The sequence below is a fragment of the Episyrphus balteatus genome, chromosome 4 (genome assembly GCF_945859705.1).
Source record: "Episyrphus balteatus chromosome 4, idEpiBalt1.1, whole genome shotgun sequence".
In the NCBI taxonomy this organism is placed as follows: domain Eukaryota; kingdom Metazoa; phylum Arthropoda; class Insecta; order Diptera; family Syrphidae; genus Episyrphus; species Episyrphus balteatus.
In genome coordinates this window covers 29746916-29762916 of record NC_079137.1, presented here as the reverse complement: position 1 = coordinate 29762916, position 16001 = coordinate 29746916, and the positions used below count along the sequence as shown (strand labels likewise).

The 16001-nt window shown below is 34.0% G+C and overlaps 1 protein-coding gene across 1 annotated transcript; it reads left to right on the top strand.

Moving 5' to 3' along the window:
• The first annotated feature begins 4173 nt into the window (after positions 1–4173).
• On the top strand, positions 4174–14782 carry LOC129920131 (proteasomal ubiquitin receptor ADRM1 homolog). The gene is made up of 3 exons (XM_056001343.1): positions 4174–4541; positions 4607–4932; positions 13912–14782. Exons 1-3 carry the CDS (start codon positions 4350–4352, stop codon positions 14546–14548), a joined length of 1155 nt encoding a protein of 384 aa, XP_055857318.1. The 5' UTR covers positions 4174–4349; the 3' UTR covers positions 14549–14782.
• Positions 14783–16001: the final 1219 nt, after the last annotated feature.

Genomic DNA, 16001 nt, shown 5'->3' with positions numbered 1-16001 from the left:
GAAAAACAGTGAATGCACTAAAAAAGATATTTATATTACCTACATTTTTGGTTAAGTAAATTATTCGATCAAGCCAATAGTTTGGGAGATATAGACATATTCGCGTTTTTCAAAATGGTGGATTTCGCCAGGGGGTTGGCGTCCCGAAAACCAGGACTTAAGCTTTTCCAATACCCTTCTTTCAGATTTGAAAAAATCAGCCGTCCTGTATTTCGTTCCACGAAAAAGTCTATCTTTCCTGTACTACATGTTGGATTCAAAAAAATTGTTTTTTCACAAAAAACCAAAAATTATCTGTATATTCTTAGCTACATTTTAAGACCATGACCATTAACATTAGTTGCGTCGTTCTTGTGTTATAAGCGTTTGAAGGTAGCCATATTGAATTTTTTTTCGATTTTTTAAAAATCAAATGTGAAAACCTTTTTATTTTTATTTCTAATTTTTCGAAAAAACTTTGGTAATTTTATATACATATCTGTTCCACAATCTTATCAGGATCCATTTAAGACTTTTATCTGAAAAGTGCATTGCGTATATCTCGAGATATTAACATTTCAATGCAACCATACCAAACAAATTTTCGATTATTTTTTTCTATGAGAGTTTTTTTCAAACCTTGTTTTCTCCGCTTTTTTTTTTTTGTTTAATATTTTCAGATATTTCTGTATGAACACAACAATAAAACTACCTTGGCACTACTGTTTTTATCGAGAGAAAGTAAAATCTGGATAATTATCTGGATTTTTCAAAAATCTATACAGATAAAGTTTTTGTTGTTTTTAACACGTAAATTGTTTTGATTTCAAAAATCTCGATGTCGTTTTTTTGCACAAAATCTATATAGATAAACAAAAAAACACACCTATTATTCATTCTTTTTTTTTTTAATTTGTGTTTACATTTTTTAATGAACAAAACAAAGTACAAACATGGCGATGTGGCTATGTTTTGTGTTTTTAATTTTATTTTTTGTGTTTTAATGGTTAAGAAGTGCTTTATTTTATAAATGAGTTATGAAAAAATGAATAAAAAAGTGTTTGTAAAACAAAACAAAATGTTTTGATATTTTTCCTTTCTTTATTTTTTTTTCAATTGGTGTTGTTGTTTACATTTTTGTTGTTGTAGAAAAAGTAGCAGAAAATTTTGTGCCAAAAGCGTTTGGGTACTTTTACACAATTTTTCTTTCTCTGAGAGAATTTCATCCCCACTCCTTAAAATTTGACAGGTTTCATATTTTTGTGCAAAAAGAACCCAAACAGACCTAATGATGCTGGGTTCAGTTGAAATTCACTACCGGGGATCATTAATTGAGATCTTGCTTTTCATCAGGATCACGATTCGTGATCCTGATGAAAAGCAAGATCTCATTTAGTTGTTGTAATACATACGTGTTAATTAATGATCTATATGGATCAAGTGGGGTAATAAAAAACGGCTATTAACATAAAAAAGAAAACTGCAAACTTATATATTTTGCTTTGAATTCCTATGTTGAAGGAGAAACGTCAAACTCTTTGAGTGTCCGTGACGCGCAGAACGAACGAAAATTAAAAACGCGAACGTGCTGTTTGGATGTATCATGATTCATGAGCACCATACCCAAGTAACAATTTTACTTGCATAAGGTCCATTTTCTTCGATTCGGCAAGCTATAGTTTGTATAAGTTTAGTTTAAGGCTTACTTACGCAAATCATCCATTTTGGAAACAAAGGAGGTCTCCTTAAGGCCATCTGAAAGTGTTTAGAAGAAGCCTTGTAAATATAAGTTAAAGAAGACCTTCATAAGACCTGTTTGAACCGTTTTAAAGAAGCCTTCTATTTTCAAGTGACAGAAGGCTTTCATAAGACCTGTTCCAAGAGGTTCTTGTAAGTATGAATGTTTTCATCTCTCAAGTATGCAATGTTTTTCACCAATAAGTAGGCAAAGCTTTTATCCTGCAGATGTGCAATGTTTGTAACACTTTAGAAAAAAACATTGCATTTATATGTGAGGTTTCAATTAGCTCCCTTTTTGCCACTCATCTTTAATATTCGAGTATGGTCTACAGGTAAGGTGCGGGCTTGGTATGCAGAGGTACGTGGGATCGATTCCTGGCGGGGCCATTTGTGAAATAAAAAAAATGTGTTCTTTTTCAATTAAAATAAAATTCTTCCCATTTCAGAACGACAGGAAAAGCATTGACATGGCCAAAAAAGAAGAAAAAACAAAATAGAAAAAAATTAAAAGAAAAAAAAAATCAATAAAATCTTTTTTTTTTTATTCATAAATTCAACATCTTATAACAACCTCCATAAGGCCTTATTATAACATCCAATGCAAATGATAGTTTCCTTAGCGAAGCTATAGTTTCCCTAAAATGTTTCATTGTTTTGTAAAAAGGGGTGCCTGCATAAGGTCGTTTGACGCTGTTCGTCACAAGCTATTAGCTTGTGGATTGCCTGTGGAGGAAGGTCTTGGGGAAATTCGGTAATGTGTCCCAAAATGATTTGCATAAGACTTGTCCTTCTTCTTAAACAAGTCAAAAAATAGCTTGCATTGACCCTTATGAAAGCTAAATTGTTACTTGGGTATGGTAGTCCAAAATCGTGTAAAGCCAAAACCATAATTGGCGGATGGAGTCGGAAGCTACTGACCGCCATCAACTTAGCAGCACTTAGTGGGGATTTTCAAAAATTTTTATGCAAATAATTAGGTGAGAATTAGGTGAAATTTAGTGAATCAATTTTACAATTTGGTGAATCATAGTTTTAAAGTTATTAACAAATTACGTAAGGCGTAAAGTTAGCAGCACTTGGTCATGAAATTCAAAAAAAATTTCTCCATAATTCAGTGTCAATTTAGTGAATCGTATTTCATCAGTTTCATAATTTGGTGAATCATAGTTTATTAAATAATAACTAAAATAGAAAAATTAACAAACGTGACGTAACGTAAAAAAGCATTTGTTAATCATGGACACAAACCTCACAAATGAGAATGGCAGAGTTCAACACACCAAAACTGAACCTAAATTCAGATTTTTTCACATTGAACGCACTTAATATAAATGTATACTATGACAATGCGTTCAGGTGACGTTTTTCATTTACAAGATACACTTTGATTTGAAAATTTCCAATGCGAGTTACAACAAAAATGCTATTTTATATTACAAAAAAAGTTTGTTTACATCTTCACTAGCCCAGAACTAACATTCAGTGGAAGTACTCACAAGAAAGATTTTGTTTTTTTTTCGCATGATTCACCAAATTCTGAAATTTGGAACATTTATTCAGAAAAAGACCACAAGCATTTTGGTACATAATTCATAATTTGGTGAATCATACTTTTGAAGTAATCATCTGCGGAAGTTCAAAAATGTTCAGTTTTGGTGTGTTGAACTCTGCCATTCTCATTCGTGAGGTTTGTGTCCATGATTAACAAATGCTTTTTTACGTTACGTCACGTTTGTTAATTTTTCTATTTTAGTTATTATTTAATAAACTATGATTCACCAAATTATGAAACTGATGAAATACGATTCACTAAATTGACACTGAATTATGGAGAAATTTTTTTTGAATTTCATGACCAAGTGCTGCTAACTTTACGCCTTACGTAATTTGTTAATAACTTTAAAGGCTTGGCCACACCGGAGGGTATGCGGTAGCGGTACGGGTAGCGGTAACGATATTTGTATGAAAAAAATTCAATACCTGAACGTTGATATGTCAGTTTGGAATTTTTTTCATACAAGTACCGTTACCTCTACCCGTACCGCTACCGCATACCCTCCGGTGTGGCCAAGCCTTAAAACTATGATTCACCAAATTGTAAAATTGATTCACTAAATTTCACCTAATTCTCACCTAATTATTTGCATAAAAATTTTTGAAAATCCCCACTAAGTGCTGCTAAGTTGATGGCGGTAAGCTACTGTCAATTTTTGTTGTTTTCTTTGTATTTTCGATAAGTTTTCATCCGTCGAGTGCGGTTGCGAGCGCTGTTCCCCTCCGTTTGCATCCGACGATCCGACAATTATAGTTCTGGCTTAAATCTACTGGACTCATACTCCACAGTCTAAATAGGGAAATTAAAAATCCCAAATACTCCCAACATTCTAATAATCTCTTCGTTAAGAAAACTAATTGTTACCTCCATTTTTAAATTTGTTGTTGCTTTTGGTGATATTGGAAATTGCTTGTCATTCGCATTCATTTCGTTGTTCTTGAAAAAAAAGAAGGAAGAAAAGAAAATTAAGCTCTTCCGATATTGAAAAAAACGCAAAAGTTACAAAAGAACTAAATTAAATAATTTAAACCAATCTTCATTTATTAATCTTTATTTAAATAAACAAAATACAAATATGTTTGGTCGTCAAAGCGGTCTAAGTGGGTCATCCGGTGGCACTGGTTCCTCATTAGTGGAATTCCGTGCTGGTCGCATGAATATGGTTGGTAAGATGGTCCATCCTGATGTCAGGAAGGGTTTGGTCTATCTCAATCAAAGTGAAGATGGTCTAATGCATTTCTGTTGGAAGGATCGAGTTTCTGGAAAAGTCAGTAGTGACTCACTTTTTTTTTGTTCTTATTTGGTTATAACATTTTTATTCTCTTGATCAAGGTTGAAGACGATTTAATTGTTTTCCCCGATGACTTCGAATTTAAACGCGTCGAACAGTGCAAAACTGGTCGAGTGTATGTTTTGAAATTCAAAACCTCGTCACGAAGAATGTTCTTCTGGATGCAGGAACCAAAGACCGATAAGGACGAAGAACATTGCCGACGTGTGAACGAGCTAATGAACAACCCGCCATCGGCTAATCGCAGTGGCAGCGATAGTGGCGACTTGCAGTACATGCTGAACAATATGTCGCAGCAGCAACTCATGCAGTTGTTTGGCGGTGTTGGTCAAATGGGCGGACTGAGTTCGCTTCTTGGATCGATGAAGTAAGATTTTACATGATTTTATTTTTATAAGGTAGTCTTTAAAATGTTTTAACTCTTTTCTTGGCCTGTCTTGAATGATACAACATTAGGGTATAGACAAACGCTTGGAAAATTCATCCAAATATTTGTTAGTTGCTCTTAGGAAAATTTGCTCTCTATGAATGAATAAATGAATGTGGTGTGGGGGAAAGTTGCACTGCGACCTTAAAGGTCTATTGTGTCCCCAAATTTGGCTGCAATTTACTACTTACAGTACGGTCTCCAGTTTGATACCTTTTAGGTATTTGATTAACTGGAGTATTTCTAGCGACGGTAGATCTTTACTTGTTACCTGGTGCTTGCCCAGGTGTCTGTGTCGTTGGTGCATTAGTGCTTCACAGTTGCCCAGTATGTGTTCTGGTGTCTTCATTATTGTTGCAGAATCTGCAGGTAGCACTGTCTGCCAGGCCAATGTTGTTGAGGTGTTTTCTCAATTTGCAGTGGCCTGTAAGGATCCCTGTTATTATTCTCAGGTTGTTTCTACTCAGGTTAATGCAGGTTTTAAATCTTTTTTGGTTGTAATTCCCAAGTAATGATTTCGCCTGTCTGAGTTTAGGAGTCTCTATCCAAATTTTTGTTCGTTTGGTCTCCTCATCGGTTTTTATCATTTGTTTGATCGTGCTATCTCCAATTCCGCAATATAGTTCTGGGCCCATAAGAGGTGCAGTTGCACCTGCTTTTGCTAAGGAGTCTGCTACTTCGTTCCCTTGTACTCCAACATGTCCGGGAACCCAGTACAGTGTTATTTTATTTGCCTTGCCAAGCTCGTTCAGCTTCTTCACACATTCCCATACTAGTTTGGAGTTGATGGCGTATGAGTTTATAGCTTTAAGTGCGGCCTGGCTATCTGACATGAATGCAATGTTTTGGTTTTTGTATTTTCTTTCGAGATTTTGTTCTGCGCATTTATCTATAGCGTTGATTTCCGCTTGAAAAATGCTAGGAAACTGTCCCATTGGAATGGAAATTTTGGTTCTAGTCCCAAATATTCCTGCTCCAGTTCCATCAGCTGTTCTCGATCCATCAGTGTACCACTTGATGGCATTTGCATTGAAAGTGTAGTTCGTGGATTCACTTACCCACTTTGCCTTGCTACTAAACTGTGTTTGAAAGTTTTTCTCAAAATTGTATTTCTTGATCATGCAATCTCTTGGGATGTCAAGGAGGTTTTTAACTGTGGTATTCGATATTGAGTCCCTTTCTGTGAGACCAATACTCTTGCCCGTACCAGTTCCCTCCTTTGCAAATCTCAAGATTGTTCCGTTAGCAGTACTACTTATTACTTCATGAAGTGGTGTTAAGTGGAGGATGACCTCCATTGCTGCTGTAGGGCAAGTTCTCATTGAGCCGGTAATACATAAGCAGGCCAATCTTTGAACTTTGTTGTCTTTTTAGTTGTAACTAGTTCGGTTCTTTTGTGCCAAAGGAATTCATCTATTACTTATGTTGGGAATGGGGCTCACATTTTACTCCAGTAAACATCAAGTTGGTGTTGGTTGCTTGGCACTTGAAACACTAAAAACCTCATTCTTATAAATATAGTTTCTAGTGTCGAATTCCTTTTAACCAAAAAAAAAAAAAATCGAATTAAAATCGATCTCAATGCGTTTTACGTGTCGTAAAAAATGTGACAAGCATGTTTTGCTGATCAGATAAAAAAATCGATTTCAAATCGATTCTTTTTTTGAAAACAATTCAAGATGATGGGTGATTGTTAAAACATAAGTGACAGATTTTTTGAAACCGGTTTTGCATTGCTTATGGGTAGAACTAGCGTTGAGAGCAAAACCAACATGATTTGATAATTGAATCATATAAAATATCGAGATTAAAATACGCATTGAGTGCTAAAACGACACATCTCTTCTGACATTTTTGAAATTGAGTGTTAAAACACACTAAGTACCTACTTGATATTAATTTGTCATTCAACACTGGAAAAAACGAAGTAAGTAAACTGTTGTTACTTACAGCTTTTTTGATGATTTACTGTCATTTTGTCAGTTGTCAGTGGTCATTTGAGTGGAATTGCATCTTTCAAAATGTTCTTGCTTATTAACCCTTTGTTCCCGGAGTAACTTTTGTTTTTATTTCTTTCACGAAAAAATTACAAAAATCTTGAGAAAAAGTTTTGATATATTTTAATTACACACCAAAACGAAAAAATGATGATTGTTCTTGTATAAGGAATAATTTGAGCTGAGAGTACAAAAGTTGAAGTCCATTATTTAGTAAAATAAACTAAAAGATATAAATGCACTTAAAAACCAATGTGTTTTGCCAAAAAGTTTAGTATTTACATTGAAAAAGCAAATTTTCTGATTAAAAACATGTTTACTATTCCATAGAATGAAGAACCATTATAATCATTCCCTTTCAGTGTTACCGTTATTTAATTTTGTAGCTCTAAGCTTAAGGCTACTTGAAAAATTGAGAAAACCCCTGAATTTTTTTTAACGTAATATTAACTTTTATACAGATATTAAATTTTTTGTTGGCCGTAGTACCCATTAATGCAATAGCTCATGCACTCATTTTTCAAATTTTGGGACTTATTCAGCAAGAAAAGCACTAGTTAACCTCTTAAAAGCATGTTGAAAACTATGAAATTTTGTCGCCTGTCGTACTGTCAAGTCAAGCTCTCTTTTTTTGTTCGTAAATCCTAATTTATTTTTACTTCGTAATGTCTAAAAATTGTGCCAAATGTAATGAAAAACTGAAAAGATCAGAAAGTATTTCTTGTGAATCGTTCTGTGGTCAAAGTTTTCATAAAAACTGTGCAAATATTAACGCTGAAGAACATAAAGTTTTATCCAATTCAAACAATTTCTTTTGGAAATGCAACTCTTGTTCGAACTTTAATTTCTCTAATTTTTTACGCCGTTTTTCTGAACTCTCTGAGAATGTGTGTGATTTAAAAAGAGAATTTATAGCGTTTCGTAATGTCATCTCTACCCATGCTAATACCCCTCAATGTGTTCCCTTCGTTCATGCAATGAGCCCCGTACCAAATGAAGTAAATATAATTTCTGGTGTTATATGTGATGAAGACTCCCTTCTACCAATCTCCAATAATAATCCTATTCAAAATATTTCAAACCTGCAACAACAACCATCTAATAATAATCTACCTGATGAAATTGCTTCTGGTTCTAAACAACAACATCCACAACTAAATAATGTCAATCACGCCTCAGTGACAGTGAATAAAGAGAGAGGTAAAAACAATAATAACATTAACAATAACAATTACGATAAAAACTACCGCAATTCTCTTAAACGCTCTGCCTTTTATGGTACAAGCTCTGACTCTGATTTGAATGTGGTGCCAAATATTAAATGGATTCATATATCAAAACTAAAAAACGATACTAATCCACAAACAATAGTTCAATATATCGCTAAGAAAACTAATATTGCTTCCATTTTATTCAAATGCTACAGTCTAACCAAAAAAGATGCTGATCTGACAAAGCTTCCATTTATCAATTTCAAGCTTAGTGTTCCAGCTGATAAACTGAAATTGTTAATGAATCCTGATGTTTGGCCTGAGCATGTTAAAGTCAAACCGTTTGTTTCATTGCCAAAAAACGAGAAACAAAAAAACGACCAACAACCGCTGAATGTAGAGAACCTGGTGTGATAATGCCACTTCCAACATACTCTCCTTTGTCTCAATCCTCATTAAAAGCCTCTGAGTTGCATTTGCTTTATCACAATGCTGGTGGGCTTAGAACTAAAATGCACTCTGTCTTTCTATTGTCATCATCTCTACAATATGATATAATCGCTGTAAGCGAAACATGGCTCTCTGAGAACCACTTCAGCTCAGAAATGTTCGACTGTAACCTCTTCAATGTTTTTCGCAAAGATCGATGTGGTTTCACAACTGGTATGACCCGTGGTGGTGGTGTGCTGCTCGCTATCCGTTCATCTTTATTATGCTCGCGAATTGAATTACCATCTGATGCTCTCAATCTTCAATTCGATGTCGACCAACTTATTGTTCGAATTAGTATTGACAACTTGCATGATGTATTTATTATTTTAAGCTATATACCACCGAGAAGCTCATTTGAATTATATAATGTTCATATTGATAATTGCTCTAAAATTTTAAATGATATAAAAAATAATCAAAATATTATTATTTTAGGTGATTTTAATTTGCCTTTCATTAATTGGTCCATAGATCCTGATGATAAAACTTCTTTAACTCCTTTTAATGTCAGTAATGACTCTGAAAGTATAGTTGTGGATACTTTCTCTGAATTCGGATTAAAGCAAATAAATTGCTTTCCTAATAGTTTGAATAGATTCCTTGACTTAGTGTTTGTTGATACCGAGTTCAGTGTGGGTATTCACAACCCAAACCCACCCCCGTTGAGTAATTCTGATAATCATGTTTGTCTTTCTCTAAAATTTTCATTTTATAAATATTTAAAACTGCAAAATAGTAACCTTTCTTATAATTTTAAAAAATGTAAATTTAATGAAATATCCAATTTAATTATATCTTCCTGTCAGCCATCTGTCTTGAACAACTGCGAAATTAACATTGCATATAATTTTCTTACTAATTCTTTAAAAGAGGCAATTGATTTATTTGCACCTAAAATCTCTAAAAATTATGCATCTAAACCTAAATGGTTCAACAAAAAACTAATTAATATTAACAACAGAAAAAACAAAGCTTTTAAACCGTTTAGAAATTCAATTAATGATTTAGTTCTCTATAACAAATATCTTCGATTACAAAAGGAGTTTGATTTTTTAAACAAATTCCTTTATAGACAATATGTTTTGAATATGGAGACTAATCTCAAAAAAAATAGTAAATGTTTTTGGAAATTCATAAATGCAAAGAAGAGCTCAGCTGGTATTCCAAACATAGTTCATTTCGATGATGAAACATCTAGTGACCCATTTAAAATGTGTAATTTGTTCGCAAGCTTTTTTCGTTCAGTGTACAAACAATCTGTACCGTCAACCATTGAGAACTCCGATTCTAACTTAAATTTAGTAAGCATTGGTGAATTACAAATATCTTCTGAAGAAATTGAAGATGAATTGAGAATGTTGAACGATGATAAACATCCAGGAGCGGATGGAATTGTTCCATTAGTGTTAAAAAATTGTTCAAAAGCTCTGGCTTGTTCACTCTCAGTCATTTTCAACCGTTCCCTTCATGAAGGTATTTTCCTTGATGCTTGGAAATTATCATACATTCACCCTGTTTTTAAATCAGGTTGTAAGAATGAAGTTTGTAACTATCGTCCAATCTGTAAAATTCCTGTAATACCTAAACTTTTCGAAAAAATCGTTTATAACAAATTAGTATTTCTTTTGAAAGAAGTTATTTCTCCTCTCCAGCATGGCTTCGTAAATGGGAGGTCTACAACTACGAACCTTGTAGTCTTTAATAACTATTTAGTTAACTCCCTTGAACGTGGTTTTCAATGTGATGTAGTTTATACGGATTTTTCAAAGGCTTTTGATCGCGTAAATCATTCAATATTGCTATAAAAATTGAAAAAAATTGGGTTTTTCTCCTCGATTTTAAAATGGTTAGAATCTTACCTTACAGGTAGAACACAACGTGTTCAAATCAATAATATTCTTTCTGATTCTGTGAATGTTACTTCTGGCGTTCCGCAAGGTAGTCATTTAGGACCACTATTGTTTCTTATTTTCATTAACGATATTCCTGATCAGTTCAATAATTGCAAATGTTTAATGTATGCTGACGACATTAAACTCTATACCAGAATCAAGTCAACTCTCGATTGTATTAATTTACAAAGAGACTTGAATAGGCTTTTCGAGTGGTGTGAAGTTAACGATCTTCATCTAAATGTTTCTAAATGTCAGTGTATGTCTTTTTATCGAAGTCAATTCCTAATAATTTTTTCATATAGTTTAGGTGAAACACCTTTAGCCAGAATTACTGAAAAAAAAGATCTTGGAGTTATATTCGATATTAAATTAAACTTTTCTGATCACATTGACTATATTGTCTCCAAAGCAAGCTCAATGCTTGGTTTCATATATCGTAACTCAAAAGATTTCTCAGATCCTTTTACGTTAAGATCACTATATTTCAGCTTCGTTCGATCTATTTTGGAATACTGCTGCATTGTATGGAACCCTATGTACAAAACTCATTCTATGAGAATTGAAAAGATTCAAAAGCGTTTCACCAGAATGGCTATCAAAATTCTTCATTGGAATAATGATATGCCTTCTTATACTTCGAGGTGTTTGTTATTGGGAATTCAATCTCTTGAATCTAGGAGAATATATTTTGAAATAATGTTCATAAGAGATATCATTAACTTTAAAATCAATTGCCCTTTCTTGCTTTCTTAAGTCTGTTGGTATGCTCCTGAGCGAAATCTTCGTTCTCGATTGCTATTTGAGATCCCTTTTCACAAGGTGAATTATGGTTACAATGAAGCTATTACTCGTTGTTTAAGACAGGCTAATTCAGTTTGTAACATTACCGATTTCAATATGTTTTTAAGCAGAGATGTATTTAAAAAAAATATTATATCTTTTTTCTTCTCTGGTGGGTAGGATATATATATATTATAATTCTTATTGTATTCTGTAGTCTATAAGAGATTTATAACTCTGCTTGACGAAATAAATAAATAAATAAAATTCGCAAAAAAGCACGTTGTTAAGAGTTTTTTTTTGTTTTGCACAAAGTTTTCTAGACCGCTTCCGAACAAAATTCACTCTTGGTAATTTATGGAGCGCAAAAGAACTTTCATCGGTCCATTAAACCTTGTTTCAGAAAGAAGGAGGCTTACCAACGTGCTTTTTTGCGAATTTCATAGTTTTCAACATGCATGAGGTTAACTAGCGCTTTTCTTGCTGAATAAGTCCCAAAATTGTGTTTCCTAAGTCTCCTGGGAATCTTTGCTATCGTTCACCGAATTCTTCCCTAAAGATTTCATTTCCAGCTCCATTACATTAGGGTTCAATCTGGTATTCCAAGTGAATTGCGCCAAAAAAAAAACTTGTCTTTTTTTGTGTAATATTTTATTTTGTACACATCCATGGTATATTCTACTCAATCCTCGTACTCTCGTGTTTGTTTATTAGCAAGGACATAACTTGACACAAACAAATCAGTTCTTCATTGATTTGTTTAACAGTTAACGGGAATTTTAACTTGTAACAATAAATGCCCTAATTTCAATGTTTATTTGCGAAAATGTTCCAATTTTTTTTTATGAATCTGAGCCTAAGCATGTTTAACAGGTGAATACATGCTTAAAATAAGAAAAACGTATTACTTTACCTTACCAAAATTGAAAAAGAATGCTGGTCGAAATACTTTTGCCACTCAAAAAATAGAACTTCTAATACAAAAAAAAACTGCCTGAAAGCCAAATTTCACTCATATGACTTACTTTCACCACCATGAGATTCACTATAACATACTTAATAAATAACCATCAACTTAACCTATATAAAGTTTAACTGTTAGAAATTATTCTTATCAGATCAAGAATTCTAAATCAGTCAAAATAATTATGCCGACGACTGTATGTCACAAGGACGTGCACAATATTAGTAAGACTTGACTACGTCAAAAAAAAAACTACGTCAATAAATAACGTGCAACGTCCACGTTCGCCTTTTTGTTTGATGTTTTTTATATAATACCGAATTATAATGGTTTTTTATTCATTTCCATTAAATTTGCTAATACTTTGGATGTTAAATGAGTGTCGAAACAACATATCTTCAAGTAATTAAGTTGTTTTGACTCCCAACAAAACGTTGAGTGTAAAAACAACATATAAAATATATTTATTTTTTTGTTAAATCTCCTTTGATAAAGATGTTTTTTAAAACTTTTAGTTAGTTTCAACTCTCAACACTGCCTTTAAACCGATTTTAAAGCTAAAATTGTCAATGCGGCCGCGTCGTCAAAAATACAGTTTTTTGTCTCTCCTGAAAAAAAATAAAAATGTTACTTTTGTTGTTTTAACAATCACCGATTCACATAAGAAATTAAGAAAAAAAAAACTTCCAGACAAATTGTAAATATACCCATGAATCCTATGGTTGGTCGCGCCACTTGGAGAACTTGACAAAGCTCATTAAGATGTTGCCTTAGAATCCGGATAGTTCTTCTAATTCTTTAAAGAAGTAGTTCCCTAGTTTTTTGCTAGTGCGGCAGTGACAGGAAGTGAGCAGTGTTTTCTGCTCGTCCTCATTACCGCAGCCTCTAAATAGATCATCGGTACTTAGCCCATCTTCTTTTTAAATATACCCCTATCGATCTATGAATCTATGAAATAAAAAAGGACAGTGCCTCTGAGCGCAAGGCTAGGATCTTTTTTCCGGCGCTTTACATACTGGAGTATGCCTCTTGTGAGGAATTGACAATGATTCCAAGAGTATCATTGTCATTAAAAAGTGCATCTTTGCTTCGGACTCAGCGGTAAATTGTAGAAGGGGTATCGTTGAGATTTGTTTGTCTCATTAACCGCCAAAATCCATTTATGTCGCCTTCGTTTCGATACATGCCACAGCGCTGCCGACATCTCGCTTCATTCATTTAAAAATTAAGACGTTGCATGAAAACGTATCACCTTGTTATAAATCTTTCTAAACACAAAAGGCTTCGATAATGTTCGGACTGATTTTAATGGGCAGCGAGTTTTCCCCAAAGTCACCCTTTGGAAAAAACACTTTAAAAGTAAAAATCGGAAATATCACTTACTAGCAAACCAAATACCCTAAGAGCGAGACCTATCCCAGAAACTCGTCAATATCCCATATATGTAGATCATTGGGATACTAGATACTTAATATGATTCTTTGTTATGGTCTGTATAGTTTTATAGAGCATTTTCAAATAATAACTTGTTTAATATTTTAGAGTTTTTATAAATAATATATTTTTTTTTTGTTTTATAGTCGTTCGTCGGATAGCAGCTCTTCACCGCGAACAGCAAGTACTCCAACTTCTAATCGCCTAAATGCGAGCACTTTACTAACTCCAGAAAACTCTTCGTCATCGATTCCTCGTACTCCGTCCGCTCCAAAGTGTGCTAGAGGCTCAAACGCCGGTTCGAAGAAATCCTCTGACGCATCGGGCGGTGGATCTGAAGAGGTGAGCTTCCCAGGTCTTCGTTCTTTCATATCAGGCTTGTCAACCGATTCAGCTGGAGCTACAGCAGGAACCGGGCGTACCATTAACATTGATTTGTCTACTGCTATTGCCTCTTCCGACGCTGTTAATCAAATAATTGCTGACCCAGATCGTGCTAATACACTTTCCGTTCATCTGCCTGAAACCGATGAATCCGACGAGAGCAAGCGCCAGCAGATCAAAGAAACATTATCGTCGCCTCAATTCCAACAGGCCCTATCGCTTTTCTCGAATGCCCTGCAATCTGCTCAATTGGGTCCAGTTGTATCACAATTCGAATTGTCGCCGGAAGCAGTTGCTGCTGCCTACTCAGGAGACTTGGAGCAGTTTGTTAAGGCGTTGGAAAAATCTAAGCCAAATATTGAGCCTACTAAGGAGGAAACTGTCGAAAAAAAAGATTAACATGAGAAGCAGAGTTTCACGGCTCCAAATGGTTTTCAAATGGAAAAATTATATTTTTGTGAAATTATAGTAATCTTTATAGCATAACTGGCTTGGTGTGTTTCAAAATTATAAAACCTCACTCAATTTGTCGCGTTAGAAAAACTTAAACAACAAAAAAATATATATTAAACAGTGGTAACCAAATGACCCATTCAAATTTAATAAAATTAATCGCATATTTAACCAAAATAAGACGACTTTTATTTTTATAAGAAAACCGATCAGTTAATGTAAAAGGGTTAAATTAACTCAACATTAAAAATATTAGTGCTGTCATTTTACCTAAATCTGAAGATTTCAATCAAGATATTAGCCTGGGGTGGAATCGGCTAAGGTGATTGTTGATCATCACAATAAGTAATTTTGCTCCACATAAGGTGATTATAAAAGTGACGATCACCTTTTTGTTATGGATTGTGGGTGACAGCTATTTATGTGTCACTTTCACTTTCTATTTTTATTGCAATCCTTAACGGCCAACTTCATTATATTAAAAAATAATACGAAAATTATAGTTCGTTGAGTAAAATATGGTTTCTTGTGAAGAAAAAATATTTAATATTTATTAAGAAATAAACAAAACAAAAAAAATTGTCACCGGTAGGGATCGAACCTCGGTCTTCCCCCTGTCTCTGTTTTGGAGACTTAATTTCTTGTACATGTTTATACCAGCTGGTAAACTTTTGGTAAGCCTGGTAAAATGGTAAATGAACTGTCAAACCCATACCAAATTTTGACACAATTACCATTTTACCAGATTTACCCAGAGTTTACTCCGTTTCATGAATACCCCTAGAATTAATATGGTTATTACTTAATTAGGTGACCAGTGCCTTAAGATGGCGCACAGAGCAGCGACCATCGGAAAAAATCAAATATGACCTTCTACACCCGGTTTTAAAACATACCACACTCTAGTAGACAAACTGAAATTTTTGTACTTGTCAAAAGTAGGTCGTTCAGTGATAGGTAATCTACGAAGTGCTGCCCCACGGAGCTAAATTGCTTCTAAATAGACCGGTTATTAGTTGATTTCAATTAATTAATTCTTTTCGAAGTCCTTCGTTCGTAAAGAGGGCCTAACCCTGAATACAATGGTGGAGATGTAGTCTGTAGCGTCAGTTTAAGAAATCTCAGCTGCAGGATAATTTTGTAGTGTTTTCGCTCGTTCAAATTGCAACAGAATTACAATCTACAGCTTCTAAATAAGAAGTTTAATTAATCTAATGTACAAGGGTTTCCCAAACCAACGCTTTTCAGGTGTGAAATTTTGGTTAAACTGCGACTTTTGGGAACGGGTGCAATCGTCGTTGGCTTGGTGGGGAGCTATAAAAGCTAATAAATTCGCATGATTCAGACAAGCGTTTTTATTAAGGCCTCGATTTTCAATCAAAAGGAGTCCGTTTTACTC